At 38.1% G+C, this 26,558-nt stretch overlaps 1 protein-coding gene and 1 pseudogene across 1 annotated transcript; one reads left to right on the top strand and one right to left on the bottom strand.

Annotated features, from left to right (window-relative positions):
- Window positions 1–6,653: 6,653 nt before the first annotated feature.
- Window positions 6,654–9,073, top strand: LOC103433307 (serine/threonine-protein kinase-like protein CCR1; annotated as a pseudogene).
- A 4,679-nt stretch (window positions 9,074–13,752) lies between these two features.
- Window positions 13,753–15,979, bottom strand: LOC103433306 (putative serine/threonine-protein kinase). Its single transcript, XM_029101086.2, has 6 exons — window positions 15,707–15,979; window positions 15,495–15,610; window positions 15,148–15,364; window positions 14,796–15,033; window positions 14,544–14,694; window positions 13,753–14,337 (listed from the first exon to the last, which is right to left on the bottom strand). The coding sequence occupies exons 1-6, from the start codon at window positions 15,777–15,779 to the stop codon at window positions 14,035–14,037; spliced, it is 1,098 nt and encodes a 365-aa protein (XP_028956919.1). The 5' UTR covers window positions 15,780–15,979; the 3' UTR covers window positions 13,753–14,034.
- Between the last annotated feature and the right edge of the window lie 10,579 nt (window positions 15,980–26,558).

Here is a 26,558-nt window from a genome sequence, read left to right on the forward strand (position 1 = left end):
TAGCCAAGTCTAAAGCTATACACTCGGACTTCATGGTGGAACGAGCTATACATTTCTATTTAGAGGATTTCCAAGATATTGATGCACCTCTTAAGGTAAAAACATATCCACTTGTCGACTTGGATTCTGTAGTGTCAGAAATCCAATTGGCTTCACTGAAGCCTTCTACAACAGGTGGATACGTTGTGTAGTGTAATCCGTAGTCAAGTGTATTTGTCAAATACCTTAACACTCTTACTAAAGCATCCCAATGCTCTTGTGCCAGATTACTTGTATATCTACTAAGCCTACTTACTGCATAAGCTAAGTCGGGCCTAGTTGAATTCATCAAATACATTAGACTTCCAATTACTTGGGAATATTTAAGTTGAGATATGGCATGGCCTTTATTTTATTCCAACTTGCATCCAGCATCAAAAGGAATTGTCGCAGGTTTGCAGTCAAATTGACCAAACCTTCGTAATATTTTTTCTGCATAATGGGATTGTGTAAGGACATACCCTTCACTATTTCTCTTAATTTAAATTCCTAAAATGACATTGGCTCTAAGTCTTTCATGTCAAAACTTGAATTCAACATTTTCTTTGTTTTGTTTATTACATCTTTATCACTTCCCATTATGAGCATATCATTCACATACAAGCAGACACTGATGCAAGTTTCATCATTACTCTGAATGTAGACACATTTATCAGATTCATTTATTTTGAACCCATGTGTCAACAAAGTATGATCACATTTCTCGTGCCATTGTTTTGGTGCTTGTGTAAGTCCATATAATGACATAATTAATTTGCACACTTATGCTTTCTTGTCCTTTAAGCACGAACCCTTCAGGTTGTTCCATGTATATTTCTTCATCTAGTTCTCTATTTAAAAATGTTGTTTTTACATCCATTTGATGTATATCAAAGTTGTATATAGCCGCAATCGCTATTAACGTCCTAATTGATGTTATTCGAGAAACGGGAGAATAAGTGTCAAAATAATCCAACCCTTCCTTTTGGTGATAACCTTTGGCTAATAAACGTACCTTGAACTTATCAATGGTTCCATCCGCCTTAAGTTTTTTCTTGAAAATCCATTTATGGCCAATTGGTTTACTACCGCGAGGTAAATAAACCAATTCCCAAGTGTTATTTTTCATAATGGATTCCATTTCACTTTTAATTGCTTCCTTCCATAAAGGAGCCTCGGAAGAAGACATTGCTTCTTTAAAAGTTCTAGGTTCATTCTCGGACAAGAAATCAATGAAATCTGGTCCAAAGTTTTTAGAAACTTTGATTCTTTTACCTTTTATTGGTTCCACATCTTGGACACCAGAAGAAGAGGCTTCATCATGACTATGATCATGAACCCTCTTTGTATTAGAACCAAATTCCTTATCTTTGTAAGGAAATATGTCTTCAAAGAATTATGCATCCGCTGATTCTAATATAATGTTAACATGTATGTCAGATAACGATGATTTTACAACAAGGAACCTATAAGCAGAACTATTATTTGCATATCCAATGAATACGCAATCAATAGTTTTAGGTCCTAGTTTCGTTCTTTTCGGTAACGGAACTTGCACCTTTGCTAAGCAACCCCACACTTTGAGGGTTTTATAAGTGGGTTTATGTCATTTTCACAATTCATAAGGTGACTCGTCAATTTTCTTTAGATGAACCTTATTCAGTATGGTATTTGCAGTAAGTAAAGCTTCACCCCACAAATTGTGTGGAAGCCCTAAACTATTTAACATGGAATTAATCATATCTTTGAATGTTCTATTTTTTCTTTCGGCAAAACCATTTTGTTGTGGTGTGTATGGAGCCATTGTTTGATGTATAATTTCATGTTGTGCACAAAAATCGGAGAAGACAATAGACTCATACTCTCCTCCTCTATCGGATCTAAGTGCATTGATTTTTCTCTCTAGTTGATTTTCAACTTTGGCTTTATATGTCTTAAACATATTCAAATCTTCGTCCTTGCTATGAATCAAATAAACATAGCAATACTTACTACAATCATCAATAAAAGTGACATAATAATTCTTTCCTCCACGAGTTGGTGTAGATTTAAAGTCACAAAGATCACTATGAATTAATTCAAGTAATTCATTTGATCTTGCCAGAATTGACTTTCTTGTTTGCCTAGCAAATTTCGATTCAGTACATGTTTCACACTTATGATTAAAATCAATTTCGAATTTAGGTAATAATTCTAATTTAACCATTCTTTGCATGGAACGAAAATTAACATATCCTAATCTAGCATGCCAAATATTAGAAGACCCAACAATATAAGTAGAAGCATTTATTTTATTAGCATCATCAATGGCAATTACATTGAGTTTCACGAGGTCATCAGCCACATAACCCTTTCCAACAAACATCCCACCCTTGGTAAGTACAAATTTGTTGGATTCAATTACAAGTTTAAAGCCCTTAGCAATCAGAATACGTCCAGAAACCAAGTTCCTCCTCATTTCAGGAACATGCAACACATTCAGCAAGGTGAGACTCTCCAGATGTGAATTTGAGTACCACTTTGCCTTTGCCCTCCACCGCAGATGAGGCAGAATTACCCATATACAGCTTTTCTCCATGGGTAGCTGGATGGTATTCAGTGAACAGATTTCTGTCAACGCAGATGTGCTTAGTAGTACTAGTATCCATCAATCATTCACTCACATTTGAGACCATGTTGACCTTGGACACAACAGCAGCCAATTCTTCATTGGTGGTTGCCATGTTAGCATGGTTGTTGTTGTTTTCGTTGGCATGATTTCCATCCTTGCGATAATAACAACCTTGTGCCTTGTGACCAGATTTGCCACACATAGCATGCGCCCTTAATCTTCTTCAGATTCTTGCCTTTGGGAGCAAGGGCAGATTGTACAAACTGCTTGATTTTCAGAGCCTTATTCTTCTTCGACTTAGCCTTGGAGTTTCCTCCCTCAACATAATTTGCATTGGCTTCAATGGCAACCAACCCACCCTAACGATCTGCCTTTCTGTGGTCTTCTTCCACTCGTAGCCTCAGAATTAAATCCTCCATATTTCATCTCACGACGCTTGTGCTTCGGATAAATTTTGAAGTCATTCCACGAAGTTGGCAACTTTTCAATTATCGCCCAACTTGGAAATGCTCATTGATCTCACATCCCTCGGAGTGCAGTTCATAGATCAATTTCTAGATTTCTTCAACCTGAGAGACAATAGATTTTGAATCCACCATTGTATATTTGAGAAACTTACCGATAACAAATTTCTTTGAACCGGCATCATCAATCTTATACTTTTTCTCCAGGGATTCCCACAACTTCTTTGCTATCTTGCACAAAGAAAAATGTCGTAGAGATTGTCATCCAAACTATTCAGAATATAATTCATGTAACAAAACTCGAAATGATTCCAAGCTTCAATTGCCATGACAGTCTCTTTCGTCATTGGATTCTCATTAGACTTCGGAGCTTCTTCCTTGACAACATGAGCGAGATTCATTGTTGTCAGGAAAAACATCTTTTGTTGCCATCTCTTGAATTGCAGCCCTTTGAACTTCTTAGGCTTTTAAGAGTATTTTGGCACAGCGTCATTCACATTCACAGATTATTGATCCATAAATTTCTGTTTCAAGATTGTTGAATATAAGTCAACGATCCGTGATATAATTATATATGCTAATAAATAATAAATGCGAATAGAAATTTACAGAATATGAACAAAACAAAAATATAAAACAGACAACTTGAAGATCGAGGCTTGCGTACCGCAATGTCCTTGAAACAAAAATTTTGTCCCTACTAAGTGCTTGTAGTTCTACGGACATCTGCTTCATCAGGATTCAACGATCTAAGTTAGAATTCTAGCACCGGAAAACTAGACTTCTGGTGATTTTGTTTGTGGTGCTTTCAGTATGCTTGGTATATGAGGATTGATGATTTTCAGTGGTTTGAATGATATGCAGATGCATGTATTTATAGTGAGCATATGTCTGTTAGCAAGAGACATATTTTTAGGAGGCGACTGTTCAACGTAAAGGGTGTGTTGCTCCATCTGTTTCTCAGATATGCTCTCAGACTTCATCTAAAAAGATGAGTCTTTTCATAAAAAATAATTTAATTAAATTCGAAATTAATTTAAAATAATTAATTAAAGAATTTAATTTTCAGAGCCCAAGAGCCCCATCTTTTGATAATTACATTACATAATTATTAATTAATTATCAATTATCAATTAATTATTACACCTCAAAGCCCAACCCGCCCAATTTTATTCTCCAAGGTCTATCACTCCAATCACTTTCTATAAGGGACAAAACCTTATAAAGTGAAGAAACCTTGTGGTGGTAAGCAATGTGGGACAATGAAATTCTACTCAAAATTTTCAACAGGTTTGATATCCTCCGGACCTCATCTCTGACTTGTTATTAGAGGATTGTTATAATTAAGTTGCTGCTGTTTTGTTTGGTACGGATTCAATCTTCTATGAAAGCTATCGTTTCTCTTCTAAAAAAATGCATATTATTGATCCTATAATTTAGCGTAAAAGTTTTACTATCCAGTTTATTAAGTTTTTTGGATGACTACATCATCACGTGATGTTTGTCATATTTCTTAACAGTGCATGTTATTGATCCTATACCTTAAAGTATGAGTTCGTTACCCATATTCTTAATTAAAATTTAAGAAAAACTAATGAAAAAGACTTGAAAACTTTGAGTTTTAATGATAAGAACAAAATAAAGGGTAAAGTGAATAGTACCGGGATTGACTTTTTAGTGTAAAAATGTGGTTTTTCGTTAAAATGAACAGTACCGGGTGCTTTTCGTTAAAGTTCTCTAAAATTTAATCTCTTAAGCTTAAAAGTTGACTGGAAAAGTGTGAAAAACTATTGTCCATGTTTCTTTGATACTAGATTCTCCGGAACCAAAAGAATCCTTAAGTAGAATGGGATCGATCTCAACTCAATACCTTTTTCTTGTTGGGACTTCAAACTATAGGGTGAGACATGATGAAATTCTATAACCTAAATTTGGGGTGAAAGTTTTTGTCTATCGTTGTCAGTTATAGTAAAATTAGTTATGATTCAGAGAAATGGTTGTTGCACTTGTGACGGACGTCAGCAATTCGAGTTCACTTTAAAAATATGTAAATCAAATACACCGCATGTCATGTAGAAACGTTGCCTACGAGTTTGCTCCATATTTCCTAGGTATAAAGAATTTAATTCGTGGGTGGCTTTTTTTTTCTTTCACTATTTAAATTTCTTTCGACTAACCACTTAGTACTACGATCTAATGATATTCCTTTTAATTTGTAAGTGAGAGGTCTTAGATTTGATTCTCACTAAAAACGAATTTAAACTGTATTATTGCTAGTCCATTATGAGATTAAGCTCATCCCCATCTCTTTTATTGTAAATAATATTGTTTGTTAAAAAAATTCTTTCGAACAAACCCACTTTCTTGCTCATTGGTACAGTCAGGATGTTTAATAAATAGAAACTTTTTAGTATGGTCTTCTTATTTACTATACATCAAGTGCAAACCGACACGAATTGCTCTTGTGCATTAGGTCCTCCATTTTCATTTGGATCCACCAAATAGTTTCTCCAAGTGTCTTCATATTTTACACCAATATCTTATGAAACATGTGTGATCTTACGTAACAAGAAATATTCATAAATAAGGTTATCTTAGACGAGTGGAAAATGTTGGTGGCCTGATTATTTTATCAGAGAGTGATGCTATGCCTGTAAAATATATGTGTGTTAGGACCACGGATGTTGGCCAAAGAAAGTGAAAGTACGTGGGAGAGGGTGCATTGGTTAAAAAAACAGAGAAAACGAAAATTGAAATTTATCTTCATGGATAGGAAATAGTGTTGACGACGTATGTTTAACACAAGCATGACGCTTCTGGAAAGTGTTAGTAACACATATTTAGTATGAACAAGAGAAATAGGAATTACATGTATTTGACATGAACATGATACTTTTGTAAAGTGCTAATAACTAGTGTTTGCTACCAACATGATAGCTATGAAGTGTTAATTGCATGTGTTTTTGGCAACAAAACATGAGGGTTTTGTAAAATGGTAATGACACGTATTCTAAAGTAGTGGCAATGGCACATATTCAACACGAATAGACAATTCTGAAAAATGTAGACGGTATGTATTAATATAAACCTGCTATTAAACTACGATGAATAAGTATCATACGCCAATGTCGGATTATTATCTGATACAAACTTGACGGTTGTAAAAATGTGCTGATGACTAGCGTTGGACACAAACCAGACAGATCTAGAAGCATTAATCCATCATAGATCACCACACAAACGGCTAAACAGTTCAAATAAAGAACTCAAAGGATCACAAATTGAACACTTTTTACAAGTTATATATAAAGAACTCAAGTGATTTCGATAATCAAACCCCAACTCTCCCCACTTGTTCAAGCATGTATCCGACATAGAGCGGTCTGTAATCCCGGTCTGACGGCAACACAGTAACTACATACACCCAATACATTATACAGCCAGGATGCAGTAAACCAAAAGAAATCCAGCATTAAAATATAGTAAACTCAGGTAACTAGTTCGAGTACTTCGAATGGGAGTCTACTCAAAAACTGTAAAAATGGCTGCGACACCCACGTTCTTTCATCGTCACCATCCTTACACTCACAGCTCTAACTTCAGCAACCCAACGACACCAGCAGCACAGACAGGCAAGCTCACCATCGAACCACTCCATGCCACCATCACTGATTCAATTCTAAACCCAGCAAAACCATGCAAACCCAGCAAACCATTTGTGGGTTCTCTCGATCCGTACCTCCTCTGCTCCTCCTCCTGCTCTTATGCTCCACCACCGCTTCTGGGTTCGGATTAATGGGACCCATCTCGGCCTCTTTCGGCAAAGACGGCTTCTTTTGCTTCATAGACGCCAGTGGCAAGCAGGACGTGGTTTGCTGGGGAAAGAACAGCTCTTCATCGACGCTGTCTTCGGCGTCTTCATCGTCCTCAGCCTCTTTCGGAAATATTCCGGCGATGGCTGCCCTCTCCGGCGGTGAAGATTTTCTTTGTGGTATTTTGGCTAACACCTCGCTGGCGTATTGTTGGAGCTCCGTTTCTCCAGGTATAGATGTTCCTCCCGTATTCAAGTCCACTGCTTACTCTCATATTGCTGCTGGGAAGAGCCATGTCTGTGCTATTAGAGGGTCGTATTACTCTGATCACGAATTTGGAACAGTAGATAGTTGGGAAATTTTTGAAACATCGAATAAAAGTTTGAGTTCAAAACAGAGCAATTTCTGACCAGGCAATTACCAATCTTGTGTTCAAAACGGTTGTTTCTGGTGAAGGGTTTAGCTGTGGGGGTGTTAGAGATGGAGGGCTGATTTGTTGGGGACCGAATTCTTCGAATTTAGGCGTTTCGGGTTCGCTACAGAATTTCACAGCTTTAGCTTCAGGAAGGGCTCAATCTGCGGAGTTTCAGATTTTGGTGAATTGAAATGTTGGGGTGATGCTGATTTGTTGGATGGTCGTCCAAATGGAACTCAGTATGTGTCTTTGGCAGCTGGTGATCACCATTTTTGTGGGATTCGACACGACAATCATAGAGTTAAGTGTTGGGGCATGTTTAACTCCTCCTTGATTCCAAAGACTTCTGGGTTTTTGGCGATTGCCTCATCGGATTATACCACTTGTGGGATCAGGGAAGATGATTTGGTGATTGATTGTTGGGATGCCAATGCAACTTCATCCCCGCCGGCGTATGATCCTCCATTGGAATTGTGCAGTCCAGGTCTTTGCACTCGTGGTTCTTGTGGCCAAGGGGAGTTTGCTTTCAATGCTAGCATACTCAATGAGGTGGATTTGACAAGCTTGTGTGTTCGAAAAGATCTCACGATTTGTTCCTCGTGCGGGTCAAATTGTTCCGAAGGATTCTTCTTGTCTAGTTCATGTAGTGAACATGCTGATCGAGTGTGCACAGCTTTCTCTCTTTGCCAAAACAGCTCTTGTTGGGATATTTGTGGGCTTCAAACTCCTCCAGAAATGAGGAAGAAGCTTTGGAATCATGTGCGTAGGTTGGTGATCATATTCGGGTCTTCTGCTTTGGGGTTTTTGTTGATATTAACTTGTTGGTGCCTTCTTCCCCATTTAACAACTTCTTGAAAAAAAGAAGGGAGCAAAAAGCAGTTTAAATCTTGCATTGGGAAAGCAGAGTTGGAAGCTGACAATAATAAGGATTCAAATCCTCCTCTATCCGTGGTTCCGTGTCCTGGGATGGCTCAAGTGTTCCGGCTCTCAGAACTAAGAGACGCCACCAACGGATTCAAGGAGTTTAATGAGCTTGGCAGGGGAAGTTATGGCTTTGTTTAAAAAGTTGTGCTAGCAGATGGACAGTGCCTCCCATGGTGGCCTTTCTTCCCCAAATTGGAGCCTCCGGTTGAAAATTTCAATGCAGGCGGCTAAGGGGCTTGAGTACCTTCACAAGGAATCCGTGCCTCCCATTGTTCATCGCAATGTCAAGACCTCAAACATTCTTTTAGATGCTGAATGGAATACGCGAATTGCAGATTTTGGACTCCTTACATCTAATGACAAGGATGTCAAATGGCCAGCGATGTTTACAACTTTGGAATAGTACTGTTGGAGATCCTCAGTGGAAGGAAAGCTTATGACAGAGATTACACTCCGCCAAGTATAGTCGAATGGGCACTGCCTCTAATCAAACAGAACAAGGTGGCTGCCATAATTGATCGTTATATAGCTTTTCCGAGAAATGTTGAGCCTTTGCTTAAGCTTGCTGATATAGCAGGACTGGCTATAAAGGAAAATCCAATCGAGCGTCCTACAATGTCAGATATTGCATCTTGGTTGGAGCACATTGTGAAAGATGGTTTGACCTTGTAATTTCTGAACCAGGTCGCCGGCAATTAATCAAAGATCAATTGAACAAAGATTGTTACACTTGTTTCAGTAAGTACTGCTCTAATCTTCCTGAACTGTACATCTATTTATGAGCTGCTTGTAAGTGAAGTGATTAATCTTCTTTCTTCGTTTCTGATTATTTCTCTTAATCCACACAAAGTGAAGGGAACACTACTTTTGTACTTTTAGTTTTCCACATGAAACATGATTTAATAATTTGCCTTCTCAAGTAAAACATTGGAGAGCCATAAAGACCCCATTTCCCATCGTTGGGTTTTGTATTAAAATCTCACATTTCTTTCGTGTGTTTTATCAAGACGATAGCAATGTTCTGATTTAAATTTGTTAACTATCGTCATCATTGTACTTTGATGTTTTCGTTCATATTATTCATTGATTGCACAATATGTAGTAATTAAACCAGATGTAGTTACTAAAATCAAGCAATGTCAGCTCCATGGGTTCTACTTATGATACACTCGCACAAAAGATTTCTCTGATTTGAGGAGTATTGAGTCATTCGCTGCATTATCTATTATCTCTTTCAACCGCAATATTACGATCATCTGATATCTGTACAAAAGTTTTTTACCAGGATACCTTGTGCAACTCAGAAATGTGAAAACTACAGCATCTTCTGAACTGAAGCACTCATACGACGAAGGGTTTCGGAAGAGAAAAACAACCTTATCTTTGTGATGCACAAAAGAATGAAAGATCTCAGAAAACTTATGGGAAAAGATTTGCAACCTCATCTGTCACTTTTGCATTGCAGCTTCTCTCAAAGCCCATCAGTGGCTGTGCAAACCATAACCAAGTTGAAAAAAAAAAATAGAAGAGGTAAGTGGCTTTCAGATGGATAGTGCTTTGTTGACGAGATGAGCTTGTTTTGTGCAATTTGCCAACTCAAAAGCTTGGCATTTGACTTGATTGGTTCCTGAGCTGAGAAAATAGTGGGGAAAAAAGACACCTCCACTACTAGTTAAGTAGTGCTTCACAGTTCTCACTTCTCATACTCTAAAAGGGCATGTTCTAGTGACTTGAGGCTCTATCTTGGCTTCGGAATTGGGGGGCCATCAAGGGGTAATACTAGATAGACCAAATTTTAAAATCAAATTTGCAAACCAAATGACATGTCACCAATAAAAAATAAGCACGTTAATCAACACTTAAGTAATACTCCACATTATTTGGTTTATAAAATTTGGTCTATCTAGCATTACCCGATCATCAAGTGAGGTTAGGAAGGTAGTGTCACGTCCCGATCCCAACATACGTCTAGAATCGACACGTGACGTCACCAAGTATCCGTATATCCAACAGAACCCGCCTTAGAGATATGTACAAAGCATAATTCAAGATTCGAATTGCATAGTAATATTCGTGTACTTTATGACTGCATCTAACCTCCTCGTTAGACTGCCTATGTACTCTAAAGAGGGATCAAGCCATTTGTAGTTCACCATTCACCACACTCCGACATTTATCACAGTACGTTCAAGCAAAAAAGCATAGCATTCATCAATCAATCATTTGGACTTGACAAGGATGAATTATTTGATTCAAGCTACATAACGAACCCACATGACAATCAAGGTTTCTATTTCCTCCATCATATAAATTACTATGTTTCAACATAAAATCTCAATTCATAGCATGTAATATATCAAAGAATCAACAAAGCACAATAGTATCCTCTAGTCACATTGATCAACTAATCTAATCGTATTAATAACAATCACATCCAACACCATTCCACAATCACCAAGTAACCAATTCCATGAATCAAGGAGGCATGATATTAACATTTAATTATGTTAATCAGTAAACAAGATCACATATCAATGCACGAAATTTAATAAAGGAATTCTACATAATTCCCTACCTGGATTCCAAGTAATAACATGATAATTCTAATTTATAAACATAACGTCTACTATGAGCAATTCCTACTTAGTTGAATCTAGGGTCGAACTAACTTCATGCAAATGAGCAAGTGTAAGGATTCCGGACCACTCAACGGAATCAAACCCGAAATATAATTGCCTATCGGAATGTACCAAGTACAACTAATCCTCATCACCCCTAGAATGCATATGGTCCCCCATCGCGGATATACCAAGCAGAACCATAGACATAATCTCATCGTGTAAGCAGTGATCACCCATCGCGGATATATCAAGCATGATCACCCCTTAATACGCATGGTCCCTCAACGCGAATATACCAAGCATGATCACTCCTAGAATGCATATGGTCCCCCAACGCGGATACACCAAGCATAACCACAGCATAATCTCATCGTGCAGGTAGTGATCACCCAACGCAGATATACCAAGCATGATCACCCCTGAAATACACATGGTCCCCCAACGCAGATATACCAAGCAGGACCATCCATGTCCCACTGCTATATAGTGCAATAAATTCAACACACAACCTACCCACAACTCAACCCATATGAGTTACAACATAGTCACCTACACCATCAATTTCTTATGGCCACCAACTAATATGTCACACAAGCATATAAGTTCTACCGAATACATCTAATAGGATTTTAGGATCACATTCTCATAACATTTATCATACTTATCATTCACATTATTAAGAAGATAACTAAACACATATATATCACAATATGACATCCCATACACGTAAATCAATTTATAAATCATCTGGGATAACCACTAACCCATATAGGCCCACTAAGCCCTGCATAGTCTCTAGTAATACAAATTTTAATATTTAAGATCATTTCATAGCCGATTGACCAAAAGTCAAGTCTTTGTCAAAGGTGGGGTCCACACCTTATACAAGTCAATCTGGAACATCCACCCATGGATTTCCAATCCGTAGCTTCCCAAGGTTTCTCATTAATCTTCGAGAACAATATTCTAAAAGTTCAGAACTATCCAACGGTTGGATCTCCGCCAATTGCTAGAATTAGGTTGCTATCAACGTTTGATTTTACAAACTTAGAAATTCAACTTGGGAAGATCCGTACGTCGGATTCCCAATCCATCAGTTCCTATCATCCTCAAATATTACGTACTATAATGTATTAAGGTTTAGTGACTATCCAACAGTCAGATCGTCAAATCATAAAATGGTCAGATGGCCTAATATTCCATACTAGGTTCAAACTATCGAACTACACTAAACGGTTATCAAATTTGAAATCAAAACATCAAATTTAACTTAAAAAGGCAGTATTGGTCCATTGGTCACGTGCCGCCGCGAGTGGCAGTTTTCGACGAACAGAAACCTAATTTTCGGACTAACTCTAAAAATTACCAAATTTTACAGAAATGTAGAACAAGTCAAGGGGAACAATTTTAATATCTGGGCTGAGGCCCTGTTCGACCGTGAAGTCGCCTGAATTCAATTTGATCCGCCGGAAACCCTAAAAAGGGTGTACTTCGATTCAACACCAAAACGACCTCCAACGCCCCGATCTTGGCTTGGGTTTTGTTCCTGGTCTCAAGAGGGTTTGAATGATGGTGGTGGTTGACGGTGGTGGCTTAAAAAATAGCGGATTGTTGCCGTGGGTGCCTTCGAAGCCGTCGGCTTTGATCTTCACGAAACCAAGGCCAAAGACCCTCGGATTTTTGGTGGAAAAGAGAGAATAGAGGTCAAGGTTGTGAATGCAGGTAAGGGTTGGGTAGAATTCATCGGAAAAACCAACGAAAATCACCGAAATTGGCTATCCAGAACCGGGTCTGCAATCAGGTCAACAAAACGGGTCGTTTGGGATCCGGGTTAGCTGCTGCTCCTCTTCTCTCCTTTCCCTCGTTTTTCTAACTCATCTCTCATTTTCCCCCCTCTCTTGCTACCACCTGGCAGCTTCTAATCAATTTTTTTTATTTTTTTCAACAACTAAAACGTCTCTAATTTATTGTTTCAACTCCGATTCGTGAACGGTTTACGCCTACGAGCTCGTAGAATCGAACTCTATCCAATTATACTTAATGTGACCCAGTAAAGTCCACGAATTTTAATGATTACTTACCAAAATTCAAACTTCCTGATTAGTTCAATTAAAAAATCTAAATTCAAATATATTAATATAAATTCTCAAAAAATAATATAAAATCTCAATAATACAAATACGTAAATTATAACAGTGAAATTCAAGAACGAGATTTCACAGGTAGAGCTAGTTCGGATGCCGACACCTATCGCCGCTCCACTTTTTGGTCGGTTTAGATGGGCGGCACATGATTTTCGCTTGAATTTTAGATTGATCACTTACATTAACGACTGGATAAGAGAATTTCTATGTTAGAGCTCATTTACTGTGCCAACAGTACAACTTTTGCTAAGCTTGGTCGGCCAACACATGTTTCTCGCTTAGATTTTAGTTAAATCTCACATTAATGTTCGGATAAGAGAAATTATATATGGCATACATATAATAAGACTTCTGAAAACCATTTATTCAAGTAAATAATGGGGTGTTACTTTACAGGGAATGATTTTTGTACACAATTTTTCACATTTTACACACCATCTTATCATTGGATTAAGCAAACAAATGAGAATCAATGGTCAGCGTACAAAGGTAAAAAAAGGTGTGCATAAATCACTTGTGAAGTTAATTCTTTTTTTCTACAACGATTTATTTACACCTGAAATGAGGGAATAGATTTACCCTTTTCTATATTTAAACTTTTGCCTGGGGTGAAAATTTCTATATTTAACTTGAAATTCTTATTGGTTAAATTTACTGTTATAATGTATTTTGCCTCAAGTTGGACATGCTTCATTAGTTACCACTGTCTCTGCTGCAGTTTATTTAACTTTAGACACTGTAAATAACAGAAAAAAGCTCAACGTCTATGCTGGTTTTTCACATTAATTTACTGGGAGGTAACTATGTACACTTTTTTTGCAAAAGTACTATCAACAACAGCAAGAAGCAGAGAAAAACTATCCCCAAAATCCCAAAAACAATTAAACAATGTAAACCCCAGAGAGAAAAAAATTGGTTGTCTGAGTATCATATACTCAAAAGACATCCAACAAAAATCAATGGCTCTGCAGGCTTCACTGACATGGTTATAAGGGCAGCACATAGTCCTCAGATTTACAATGGTTTTATGTGCTGCTAGCTGTGGAGGCCTTGGAGAAAGTGCTCTGATCACTTGAGTTCTCTTGCCTCATTTTGATATCCATGAAATCCGAAACATGCCCGGGTTGTGAAATATGAGAGTCTTTGAGGACTTCATCTCCGGACAACATCTCAACCGCCTTTGACATCCGTGGCCGTTGGTTGGCCCTTTCTTGCACGCAAAGAAGTCCTACCTTCAAGAACTGAATGGCTTCATCCGTAGGAAAGTTCATCTGAAGTGTAGGATCAACTAGTTGTGCAAGGTTTCCAGCCTTGTGCGCTTCCCATACCTGCAATTTCACAAACAACATTGCTTCAGTTCTGAAGTTTAAATTGAAAGCGTGTCCAAGGCTACTAACTAGCTGTTTTGCTTTGCTTCAGTCTAACATTGACTGTTTCTGAGGAAGTAGTCTCGCCTAATCCTCTTATATTTATATCAGAAAAATATGTCCAACTATGCCCGCAGTAAATAGATGCTCTAATTTAATTTGTTTACCTTCTGAACCAGGTACTGCTCCCCAAGTTGCAAGTCAAAATCCACAACTGCTCGGCCGCTGACAATTTCCAACAACAGCACTCCGAAGCTATAGGTATCTGATTTTCGCGTCAAACGCCCACTAATAGCGTATTCTGGAGCAAGATAGCCTCTTTTGGATTATCGCGAGACACCCCATTAGCAATGCAGTAGCATTTCAAAGAGTAATCCAATCACAATGCAAGCATATTCAGTGATTCAAAAACAACTTACATTGTCCCGGCTACACGAGTACTAATGTGAGTATGGTTGTCCCACAACAGCTTCGATAAACCAAAATCACCAACTTTCGGTGTCAAATTCTCATCAAGAAGAATGTTGCTGGATTTAATGTCTCTATGCAGAATGTGAGGATCAACTTCCTCATGCAGATAGGCGAGTCCTCGAGCTACTCCTATTGAATTACCCCGCCTTGCCTCCCAACTAAATCTCATCCTGTTTTGCTCTCCACCTATTAATCAATATCACATTCTTCATTACTTAAGAATTTCAATAACAATCCAGCAAAAATGTGGATTATTCAGTTAGAAATTGAAGAACTAGAAGCAGATGAATGATTATTTACCAAGTAAAGTGTGTGTGAGGCTATTGTTTTTCATGTAATCATAGACCAAATATCTTGCAGCTCCATCAACACAACACCCTTGAAGCCTAACAAGATTCTCATGTCTGATTACAGACAGAGCAGCTAATTCGGTGATGAATGCCCTCTCTCCTCTCATCGATTCGAGTTCAACGGAAAGCACTTTCACAGCCACAAGGTTCCCATCTCTAAGCTGACCCTTTAGAACTCAATCACAATTAACCCTATATCAGCAAACACAATATATATTACACACACACACACAACACACACACATGCAATTGTATCAACAATATGCAGAATTTGATGTTGTAGGGTCAGAGAAAAACCTTATAAACAGAGCCAAAGCCGCCTTCTCCAAGCTTGTTGGAGGAATGGAAACCATTGGTGGCAGACTTCAATTCCTTGCAGGAGAAAATTCTCAAGTTGTCTGGAATTTGACCATCTGGGTAATATAAAAAAGTACAAAAAAAAAAAAAAAAAGCAATTAAGACCACAGTAAATCGCTGCAAAACCCAAGAACAACAAACCCTAATAATACCTCGCATCCTTCTTTGAATGGCCTTTGTGGGTGAGGAGACGAAGCAATCTTTGCAAGGAAGTGGGAACTTCATGTTCCAGCAGCTGGATGCACTCTTTTTTTGTTTGTTGGGTTTTTGCTATTGAATGTGCTTAATCTTAAGCCTTGGTGATAATTACAATGGATTAAAGAGAGAGCACCCCATGAAAGAAGAAGCTTTGGAGGAAGAAAATAAATGGAGACGCAACAATATATTATTGCCGGCGGCCTTTGACCTGATTTTGGCTGCCGACTTCAAAGTTTGAGCTTTTACATTTGAATATTTTCTTGTTTTACACTTTGCAACTTACTCAATTATATATTGAACCACCACACCAATGCTTGAGATGAATTTCAAATCCGTATTTCACACGGTATGTGTTGAGTTCGATTCTTGATTTTAGTGAATCGCACAATGGTGGTTTGAGAAAGATGGAGAGACTCACAGTATCAGGAACGATGGACTACAGTGACGAAACCACTAGCTGGTCCACTGTTTAAAAAAAAAAAAAAAAAAAAAATATATATATATATATATATATATAGTTGAAGTTAATTTGCTTGCATGGGTTAAACGCGGCAACAAGTCATGTTTTAACTTGTTCGCATTGTGTGTAGGTTATTTTAAGTTTGAACTCGACTTATTAGCTTATTGTGCCGAATATTGCGTATCAAATTATGTTCACCCGTCAACAAATTACGAATAAATTACTTGATTATATCAAATCTCTAGTAATTAATAAAACACTTATTGTCAACTAAAATTTTATAAAATTATCAGTTTAACTCTCTAATTAAAACAGAACATGAATAAGAAATTTAGGGCAGAAATGTAATTTCACACAACCAAATTTTAGTGTAAAAAACTTCTCACTCCCACATTCTTTATCACTCTCTTCCTCTCTCCTTCTATTTCAAAATAAAAAATAAAAAATTTCCTCACACACTTTGTGTGTGCTCATATGCTACTAATAACATAAAGAAAACACCTTGTGACACCAAAAAACTTAGGTCATACACATACGCAACAAATGTTTAAACAAAATACCAAAAGTCGTACACAAATAAATAAGTTATAAGTTTAAAGTTAATATTAGCAAAGTAAACAAAAACATACTTCACAAAGTTACCGTGTTAGTAGTTTAGTACTGTGTTTTTTGAAAAAAACATTGATTGTACCATTTTCTGTATGTGACGAACCATTTTGAACCCGTCCAGATATGGCTTGACTCGAACACTTAAATTTTCACACTTGTTCGTATCATGTTGTTTTGTACAATTTTAATCTAATATTTATCATGGGTTAGAAAGCAAAAGGTATTATTAGTTTGATCAAACAAAAATTTTCCTTTCATTCATTTTAATGTTTTATGGATGCCGTTACAAATTAATTCATCAATATATATATATATATATATATATATATAGGAAATCTTTAAGAAAAGGGATCTTCGTTTTTTTTAATAAAAATGGGAATTAGTTGTGGGGTCCACACTATATCGAATTTTAACGATTTGAACCGTCTATTTTTCAAGTTGCACCTCATAAATCATCCTTGCAAAATATTAGGCAAATTGAAAATATTTAAGATATCTAATTGAGTTCAAAGAAATTAACGAATACTTTGTTATATAAGAAACAATGAAATTTTATCTTGATAATTAAATAGGTAAATGATTTTGGATTGAATTGAATTTTTGCAAGGATGATCTATGAATCGAAACTTACAAAATAGACAGTTTAAATCGTTGAAATTCAATGTGGAGTGAGCCCCACACCTAATCCCCATTTTTTAAAAACAAATGAGAATCTCTTTGCTTAAAAGGCCTATATATATATAATTTTTTTTTAACAAACAATATTATCTATTTTAGGGGAGAAATGAGTGATAGGTTAGGTGATCATGCAGCTTGGGCCACCTGGCGATCAATACTTACCACAAATGATCAAATCGTTAATTAAGAGAAAAAAGTTCACTTAACGTGAATTTGTGATTAATTAAGAAAATTAAAAAGTAGGGCGCACTCATACGTATAATGGGCTTATTGTCGCGGCAACGAGAGATTTTTCAGTGTGACCGTCACATAAGGTGATACACCACGTGTTTCTATATACATGGTGGGTTATGTGTGTTAAAGGATTAATAACTTAAAAATTAAAATTTTCTACCACTTGCATAAAAACACGTGGTGTACCATCCGTATTCCCGTCACAACTAAAATTTTCTCTGCGGCAACAGAAGGTCATGGCGCCATGTGGCGAGTCTATCAATTTAATATGACAAAAACACCCTTGGTGTTGTGTTTAGACATTTGAATGAATCAAAGTTTGAAAACGAGGATTGGAGGGTGGAGGATCCTAGTGCATAGTCGTCAGTACTCATTAGCAGTCCAAAAGGTATATGTCTGGGAGTTGTGACCAGTCTAGTTGATTTGGATCCTCTCGTGAGCAAAGAGTTTGAAACCTGCTGACCAAACAATACGGATCGTTGGATCAAAATCCAAAGGCTACAAACAGAATGGGTTATTCTAAAAGTTATAATAATTATAGCCGTTGAATCTTGATCCAACGGTCCATGTTGTTTGGTCAGTAGGATTCGGACCCTCTGCTCAGCAGAGGATCCAAATCCCAGTCTACTAGTCTGATCTTTATATAAAATATTCTAACATACGCGCGTGGTGTCCTGGTGTAGGACAAAATCCTAATTCCTATACTACACACGGTGGATTAATTGGATTTTCCTTTTTTGTCAAATAGATGGATTTTATTAAATTCTAGTCAAAATGTTTACATCCACAGCAAAAATACTAAACAGAAAAGGAGTACCAATACAATCCCACTCCAACGAGCCCCCTCCTTAAGAACAAACGTTGTCACGGAGGGTGGTTCTCTATTCTCTTCTCTCAACGAGAACACAAACTCCACAGACCGGACACTCTCAGTCAATATCCAAATATCATGAACCAAGCCTTCCACCGTTGCATCAGGTTTCATCTCCTAGTTCAACTCATGACTCATGATCTTCCAACATCCACAGCAACGCAGAATTGTTAGTATTTCTTGAATTTTTTTTTATAACAAAGAACCATGGAAATTTCGAATTGAACAATTCTAACTAGTGGGACAGAGGAACAATTCTAACCCTAATCAATATGGAACTTGTTTGAAATGAAATTAATAAAAAAGTTGACTAATGATTTACTTAATTTTGTTAGGTGCTTTAGGAATCAACGAATCTGAAACACCACCAAACCTTAAAGAAGCAAGTTTACTGTGTCAAGACTCCAACTACTCCCAAGGAAAGTTTAAGAAATTATATGTGGATACATAAATGGATATGGACGTCAGGTGGATTATCCCCTTTAATATATTTAAAATTATTGTTCTGAAAATCGGTGCTTGGTGGCTGGCCACCGCCCCGATTAATGTCTAAGCGTTTGAAAACTAAGAAGGGCCTCTAGACATACTGAGGCGCCCACCTAGACCGTTTAGCCCGTCCAAACTCACCTAGATCACGATTCACTTAAACAAAAAATAGATAACTTTCATTTTGCATTTTATTTTTTTAATAAATTGTATGTCACTTGTTGCATACTTAAATGAACATACATTATATCCTTGTTCCCCATGTTTATATTATGTTCTACTACTTCATAATATATATGTCATTCTATTTTGTAGTTTATGGTGATATTTTATATATTTTAAGTATAAGTAGATACTTATTTACACAAAATATAATAGATTTATTTAAATCCGCCTAGTCCGCCTAGGCGCTAGACCCCAACCCCCTGTCCGACTAGTGTCTAGCTTCTTTTAGAATCTTGTTGAAAATTGCACTCTGTGCGTTTTAGGTGAAATTAGGTGCCTATATGTAACATGCTGTGTCACAGCCCGTCCCGAAATTTCATTTATCGTGGATGTGAAATGACGGAATTGCCCTTAAAGGTTGCTATGATATGTGTGACATGTTTATTTGAATATTTCATACTCTCCTAAGTTCTTGGAAAATAAAGTAAGTGGATTAAAATTGTATACATTTTTGTGTGGTTAGGGACTTAAAGAAAATTGGATTGTGGTTTGTTTTGGGTGGAGCACACACACACGGGACACATACCCTCACCCCGTGCCCTCTCTCTCCTCCCTCTCAGTTCACTCTCTCTCCCTCCCTTTTGAACTTGTACGGACAAGAGCAAAACCCCTCAAAACTTTACCGATCGACGTAAAAAATGTGAGTTCCTTCATCCTTGCAACCTTCTGAATCGATTGGTATTATTTTTAGAACTGGAAACCCTCAAAATCACTTCGAAACCGTAACCCAGTTTGAAATCACTGTTCATGCACACGTGAAATGTTGGTTTTCAGGGAATTCTAAGCTTGCAGGGAGCTTAGTGAGGTCCCAAGGAAGCTCGGAGTACTTAGTTTGAAGGTTTTGGACGTCGGGATCGTAGGGTTCAAAGTTGGCCGGTTTTCTTGGATTTTCTCCGGTGAGATTTCGTGTGTGTTTTTAGCCTTAAATTAGTACATTGTGATTCTTCATGTTTAGGGCTTCACTTTGGTGAAAATTTCATGAAAAATGGCGCAAAATCGAGCGAGAAAAGGGCGAATGCAAGTCTGCCCAGTTTTCCGGTGTTTCGAGGTAGGGGATGACGCGCGTGGGGGCGTGTAGGTCTGTGCCTTTCCCGGCGCGTGGGGGCGCATGCAGCATTGAAATTTTTTTCTAAAAATACCTCGACGTCCGTGACGTCAAGTAAGTCTCTGTGGTATATTCATATACCCAAATTGAGCATCGTATGAGAAGTTATTACGTATTGTTGGTTGTGTGCTTTAAAATAACGTTTTTATAGTTGTTTCGCATATAAGTGAGACCTATCACGAGGACGAGCACATTCAAGGGCGTCACGGGGGTTACGACCCTTCGACTTACTAGTGAATGGGCAGTTATATTCTGTTTATACCTATATACTACTGATTTTTCCCTGAAATTGAATTTAAATGGAAGTAGGTTTTAAAATGCCATGCATACATAATATATGAATTATATGAATTAGTATTTGATGCATATGTATGAAATGGTGCTGTGGACGCACATGTGAGTATCAGGTGAGTTTTATGTGTTCATGTGAATTATTAATGATATGAATTGTGTTGAGAGCTCATAACCTGCACCTCTGGTGTTAGTGCTTATATTATTCACCCTGCACCACACGCTCACCTTGGATCCAAATAGGTGCACGTCGAACAAACCATTGGAGGTGGTTCCAACATGTTGTACAGACCATTAGAGGTGGTTCCGACTTGTAGGTGACTTTAGATTATTATACAGCTATTCATGAGAGAAGCACTAGAGCGTATTATTACATCATTCTTGTCATACAGACTACTTCAGGTAATTCCGATTTATGTACAGAGTAGTGCCGTACAGGTCACAGTGGTGACTCCGGTTGGGTTGGATAGTGAGCTATAGAATTAACCGTACATGACAGCTGTAGGGTCTCCGGTTGATTCATTATTTCACCAGTTATATTGATGCATCCTTATCATGTTTGATGCATGGCATATTTCTCGAAAAGTGTTAAAGACTTGTGATTTGAGTTTTGCTGCTATATATGGTTATATATATACTATTTTCTGGGAAAGTATACAGGTTTTACAGTGAGGGGTTAGAAGTGTTGTTAAATGAAATATTTTCGAAAAGCTTTGTTTTACTGACCCACTCAATCTTGTTTTGCGCCCCTTCAAGTTCTAGTTAGCATATTGGTGGCCCATGAGGATTCCCACGGCATACTGACAGACTACTTAAATGTAGGACTCACCTTCGGGTGTTGTAACTTAGTAATGGTCCAACTTGACTGCACTTAGTAATTGTGCTATGAATATGTGTGTTTCACACTTAAACTCGCTCTAGCATGCTAGTTGGATATTATTGCTAGTAGTTGGTTTTCATTCCCTCGTATTTCTTTTATCTTTTGCTTCCGCATCGCACTTTTGGTTACGTCACGCCCATGTGACGGCCAGCACACCTTGATTATAGGATCGGGGTGTGTCAGTTTGGTATCAGAGCGTAGGTTTGTAGTCCTGTATAAATTATGAATGCTCTAATGCTCTTTTAGTGTCTTCTGTCATAACCATGCTGCCTCGTAGGGAATCACGTCGTGCTTCTCAACCTAATTTCCCTGATATAACTCAATTAGGGGAAATGATGGCCCATGCCTTTCAAACTGCAATCCGTCCTCCTCAGAGAACACCCCTGGAGACTATGTACAATATGAAATGAGACCGCTTAATGGGTAATGAGGGTCATGAAAAGGCAGAAAGGTGGTTAGACCATATTGAGAAGACCTTTCAGGTGATGCAGAGTCAAGGAAATCTTCCTGCTAGTAGATGGGTCGAGACCACTACTTGGTTTTTAGGACGTTAGCCAGCAGCTTGGTGGGTAAATCAAACTTAGTTTATGTCACCTGAAGCGGCAACTGATTGGGAAGTATTCAAAGAGAATTTTAAGAAAATATTTGTTCCCCCAGAGTACATTGATCGTAAAAAGCAGGAGTTCACTCAATTGAAGCAAAAGAATATGTCGGCACATGAGCATTACAGGAAGTTTACAGACTTATCACTCTATGATCCTGATACAGCTGGTAATCAGGTAGAGATGCTTCGCCGTTTTAAGCAGGGAACTAAGAGGAAATGGCAGACGTTTGCTAGTGCGATTCTTTGCACCACTTACCATGAGTTTTCTGAGATTTTGGTTCGGATGGAGGATTCCGAAAATCTTCATAGTGATAGTGAGGAAGATGAAGATAAGAATAATAATCAAAAGAAAGATGATAGGGGTAAAGGTATCTCCACTCAGGGACCCCGTAAGACACAGAATTTTAAGAGAAGTAGAGCGAGCTCGAGTTATTCCAGCGGAGGATTTAGTGTCACAGGCCCGAGGAGAGGTGGAAGATTTACTGGACCTAGGTTTCAGAGACAGAGAGACTTTGGTGGTACTGGTGGTTCAGGTCCTCCGTTGTGCCGCCATTGTAACTTCAGACATCATGGAGAGTGTAGGAGAAGTGGCGATGGTTGCTACACTTGTGGACATATAGGACATAGAGCTGCTCAGTGTCCCTAGAGTCAGCAGAGGCTTCAGCAGTCTGTTATGCCACTTCCAGCGCTGATTCAGCAGAACTTTGGATCAAGCAGTTATGGTCAGACGGGTCGTGGTGGTGCTTACCACTATCAGGGTGATGCTGCTCCCTATGCTTCCGGACAGAATCAATATTCCCAGGATCCTTATTTTCAGACTGGGTATTCCCAAGATCCTGGAGGTTATACCTCATATCCTTCCATGCCAGCTAGTGGATCTCAAGAAGGTCAACCCCGACAGGGAGAGGTTGCTGCTAGTAGTGCAGGACTGTCTAGACAGTCTAGTCAGACAAGACAGGGAAGTACTTCTCAGAGGCGAGACAATCAAGGTAATAGAGGTCGTGGAGGACGACAACAAGCTCATGGACGTGTTAATCACATCTCAATGCAAGATGTTCAGAATCATCCGGACTTGATTATGGGTACGTTAAACATCCTTGGTCACTTTGCTAGAGTTTTGATTGATTATGGTGCTACACATTCTGTGATTTCTCAAACTTTTGCTCAAATGACACAACCTCACCCTACACCTCTAGGATTTGATTTAGAGTTTGCTATGCCTAGAGGGGACAAATGTTATGTTGATAATGTTTATCCAGGGTGTCCATTGATGATAGATGGTGTAGTTATGTTAACTAATCTTATCCCGTTAGATATTGTGGATTTTGATGTGATTTTAAGGGCAGATTGGTTACATTATAATCGTGCCCATATAGATTGTCATGGGAAATCTGTTACTTTTCATCGTCCTGGACTACCAGAAGTTACTTTTGTGGGAGAAAGAAGTGGGGTCAGACATAGGTTATTTCTGCCATGAGAGCAAAGAAGTTGTTATCAAAAGGTTGTCAAGGATTCTTAGCACATGTGGTGTTAAATGATGTTGTTCCTAGCAGTGTGAAGGAAGTTGGAGTAGTCAGGCACTATCCTGATGTATTCCCAGATGATTTGCCTAGATTGCCGCCATACAGAGATATGGAGTTTTCTATTGATTTGCTTCCAGGTACGGATCCTATATCTTTGACTCCATATAGAATGGCTCCAGCCAAGTTAAGAGAATTGAAAATTCAGTTACAGGAATTAACTGATAAAGGTTTCATTCAACCTAGTACTTCACCTTGGGGAGCTCTAGTGTTGTTTGTAAGAAAGAAAGATGGAACTTTGAGATTATGTATTGATTACAAGCAATTGAATCGGGTAACGATTAAAAACCGTTATCCATTGCCTTGTATCGATGATTTGTTTGATCAGCTTAAAGGTTCATGTGTGTTCTCTAAGATTAATTTGAGATCTAGCTATTATCAGTTGAAGATTAAAGATGAAGATGTACCTAAAACAACTTTCAAGACCCGTTATGGACAATATGAGTTTTTGGTGATGCCATTTGGATTGACTAATGCACCTGCAGTTTTCATGAGGTTAATGAATGAAGTATTCCAGCAATATCTTGATAGATTTGTCATTGTTTTTATTGATGATATTCTGGTATACTCTAAGTCGAAAGCAGATCATATTCGACATCTTAATTTAGTATTAAAGAAATTGAGGGAACATCGGTTGTATGCCAAGTTTAGCAAATGTCAGTTTTGGTTGAATCAAGTGGCATTTTTGGGACATGTAGTATCGGCTCAAGGAATTTAAGTAGATCCTCAAAAGATAGCAGCAGTGAAGAATTGGGAACAACCACGAACCGTCACAGAAGTACGGAGTTTTCTTGGTCTAGCAGGTTATTATCGACGATTTGTTCAAGATTTTTCTATGATTGCTTTACCACTAACGAAGTTAACCAGGAAGGATGTTAAGTTCGAGTGGGACGAGAATTGTGAGCAAAGTTTCCAGCAGCTGAAATATTGCCTCACTCATGCTTCAGTATTGGTACTTCCTGACGATAACGGTAACTTTGAGATTTATAGTGATGCTTCATTGAATGGTTTGGGATGTGTCTTGATGCAGCATAATAGAGTGATCGCCTATGCTTCTCGATAGTTGAAGATTCATGAAAGGAATTATCCTACTCAAGATCTTGAGTTGGCAGCCATTGTCTTTGCTTTGAAGATTTGGAGGCATTATCTCTATGGTGAGAAATGTAAGATCTTCAAGATCATAAGAGTCTTCAGTATCTTTTTACTCAGCATGATCTTAATCTTCGTCAGCGAAGGTGGATGGAGTTACTAAGTGATTATGATTGCACTATTGAGTATCATCTGGGTCGTGCAAATGTGGTTGCTGATGCACTGAGTAGGAAACCTCAAGGTCAACTTAATGCTTTGTATGCTTGTCGTGTTCCTCTTCTTGCAGATTTGAGAGCTACTGGAGTAAAGTTGGAGTTAGAAGAACGAAGAGAAGCTTTTTTTGCTAGTTTCCAAGTCAGGCCAGTTTTGGTCGATCGTGTACTTGAAGCTCAGATGGTTGATGAAGAGATCCAAGAAATGATCCGATTGAGAAATGAAGGTAAAAAGAAAGATCTCAGGATTCGAGAATCGGATAGCATGCTTATGCAGGAGAACATAATGTATATGCCGAATAATGAGGAACTAAAAAAGGAAATTTTGGATGAAGCACATTGTTCGGCTTATGCGATGCATCCAGGAGGAACTAAGATGTACCATACCATTCAACCATTTTATTATTGGCCGGGTATGAAAAGGGAAATTGCTGAATATCTAAGCAGGTGTATTGTTTGCCAGCAAGTCAAAGTAGAAAGAAAGAAACATTTTGGACGGATGCAACCATTTCCCGTTCCTTAGTGAAAATGGGAAAATATAACTATGGATTTTGTGTATAAGCTTCCACGTATTCAGAATGGATTTGATGGCATTTGGGTGATTGTAGATCTGCTTACCAAGTCAACACACTTCATTCCAGTGAGGGAAAAGTATCCCCTGAATAAATTTGCTAAGTTGTTCATCACGAAGATTGTGAAGTATCATGGAGTTCCAGTGAATATTATTTCTGATCGAGATCCAAGATTTACTTCTAAGTTTTGGATAGCTTTCCAGGAAGCTCTTTGTACGAAATTGCTTTACAACACTGCTTATCATCCTCAAACAGATGGACAATCAGAGAGGACTATTTAGACGTTAGAGGATATGCTGAGATCTTCAGTGTTACAGTTTGGTGATTCTTGGCATGATCGCCTAGACTTGATGGAATTTGCTTACAATAATGGTTTTCATTCTAGCATTGGTATGTCACCATTTGAGGCACTTAATGGTAGAGCTTGTCGTACGCCATTGTGTTGGTCAGAGGTTGGCGCAAGAGTGCTAGAGGGCCCAGAGATTGTGGATGAAACTACTCAAAATGTTCAGGTGATTAAGTCTAACCTGAAAGCGGCCCAGGATCGACAAAAGAGTTTAGCAGATAGACATGCCACTGATCAAGTATATGATGTGGGTAATTTGGTATTTTTGAAATTGTCACCTTGGAGAGGGGTAGTGCGGTTCGGAAAGAAAGGCAAGCTAAGTCCTAGGTACATAGGACCTTATGAGATCACTGAAAGGATTGGCGAAGTTGCTTACAGATTGGAGTTGCCTCCGGAGTTATCTAAGGTGCATAATGTGTTTCATGTCTCGATGCTTCGACATTATGTTTCAAATCTTTCACAAGTGATTCCTCCTCAACCTTTGGAGATTAATCCGGATTTGACGTATGATGAGGAACCAATGACTATCTTGGATCGGAAAGACAAGGTTCTAGGGAATAAGAC

This window comes from Malus domestica, chromosome 04, assembly GCF_042453785.1.
Source record: "Malus domestica chromosome 04, GDT2T_hap1".
Classification (NCBI taxonomy): Eukaryota; Viridiplantae; Streptophyta; class Magnoliopsida; order Rosales; family Rosaceae; genus Malus; species Malus domestica.

Coding starts and splice junctions, on each gene's coding strand:
- LOC103433306 (XM_029101086.2), bottom strand. CDS start 15,779: ATGAAGTTCCCACTTCCTTGCAAAGATTGCTTCGTCTCCTCACCCACA. Junction 15,034..15,147: donor CCTCACACACACTTTACTTG/GTAAATAATCAT, acceptor ATTGATTAATAG/GTGGAGAGCAAAACAGGATG. Junction 14,695..14,795: donor ACTCGTGTAGCCGGGACAAT/GTAAGTTGTTTT, acceptor ATAATCCAAAAG/AGGCTATCTTGCTCCAGAAT.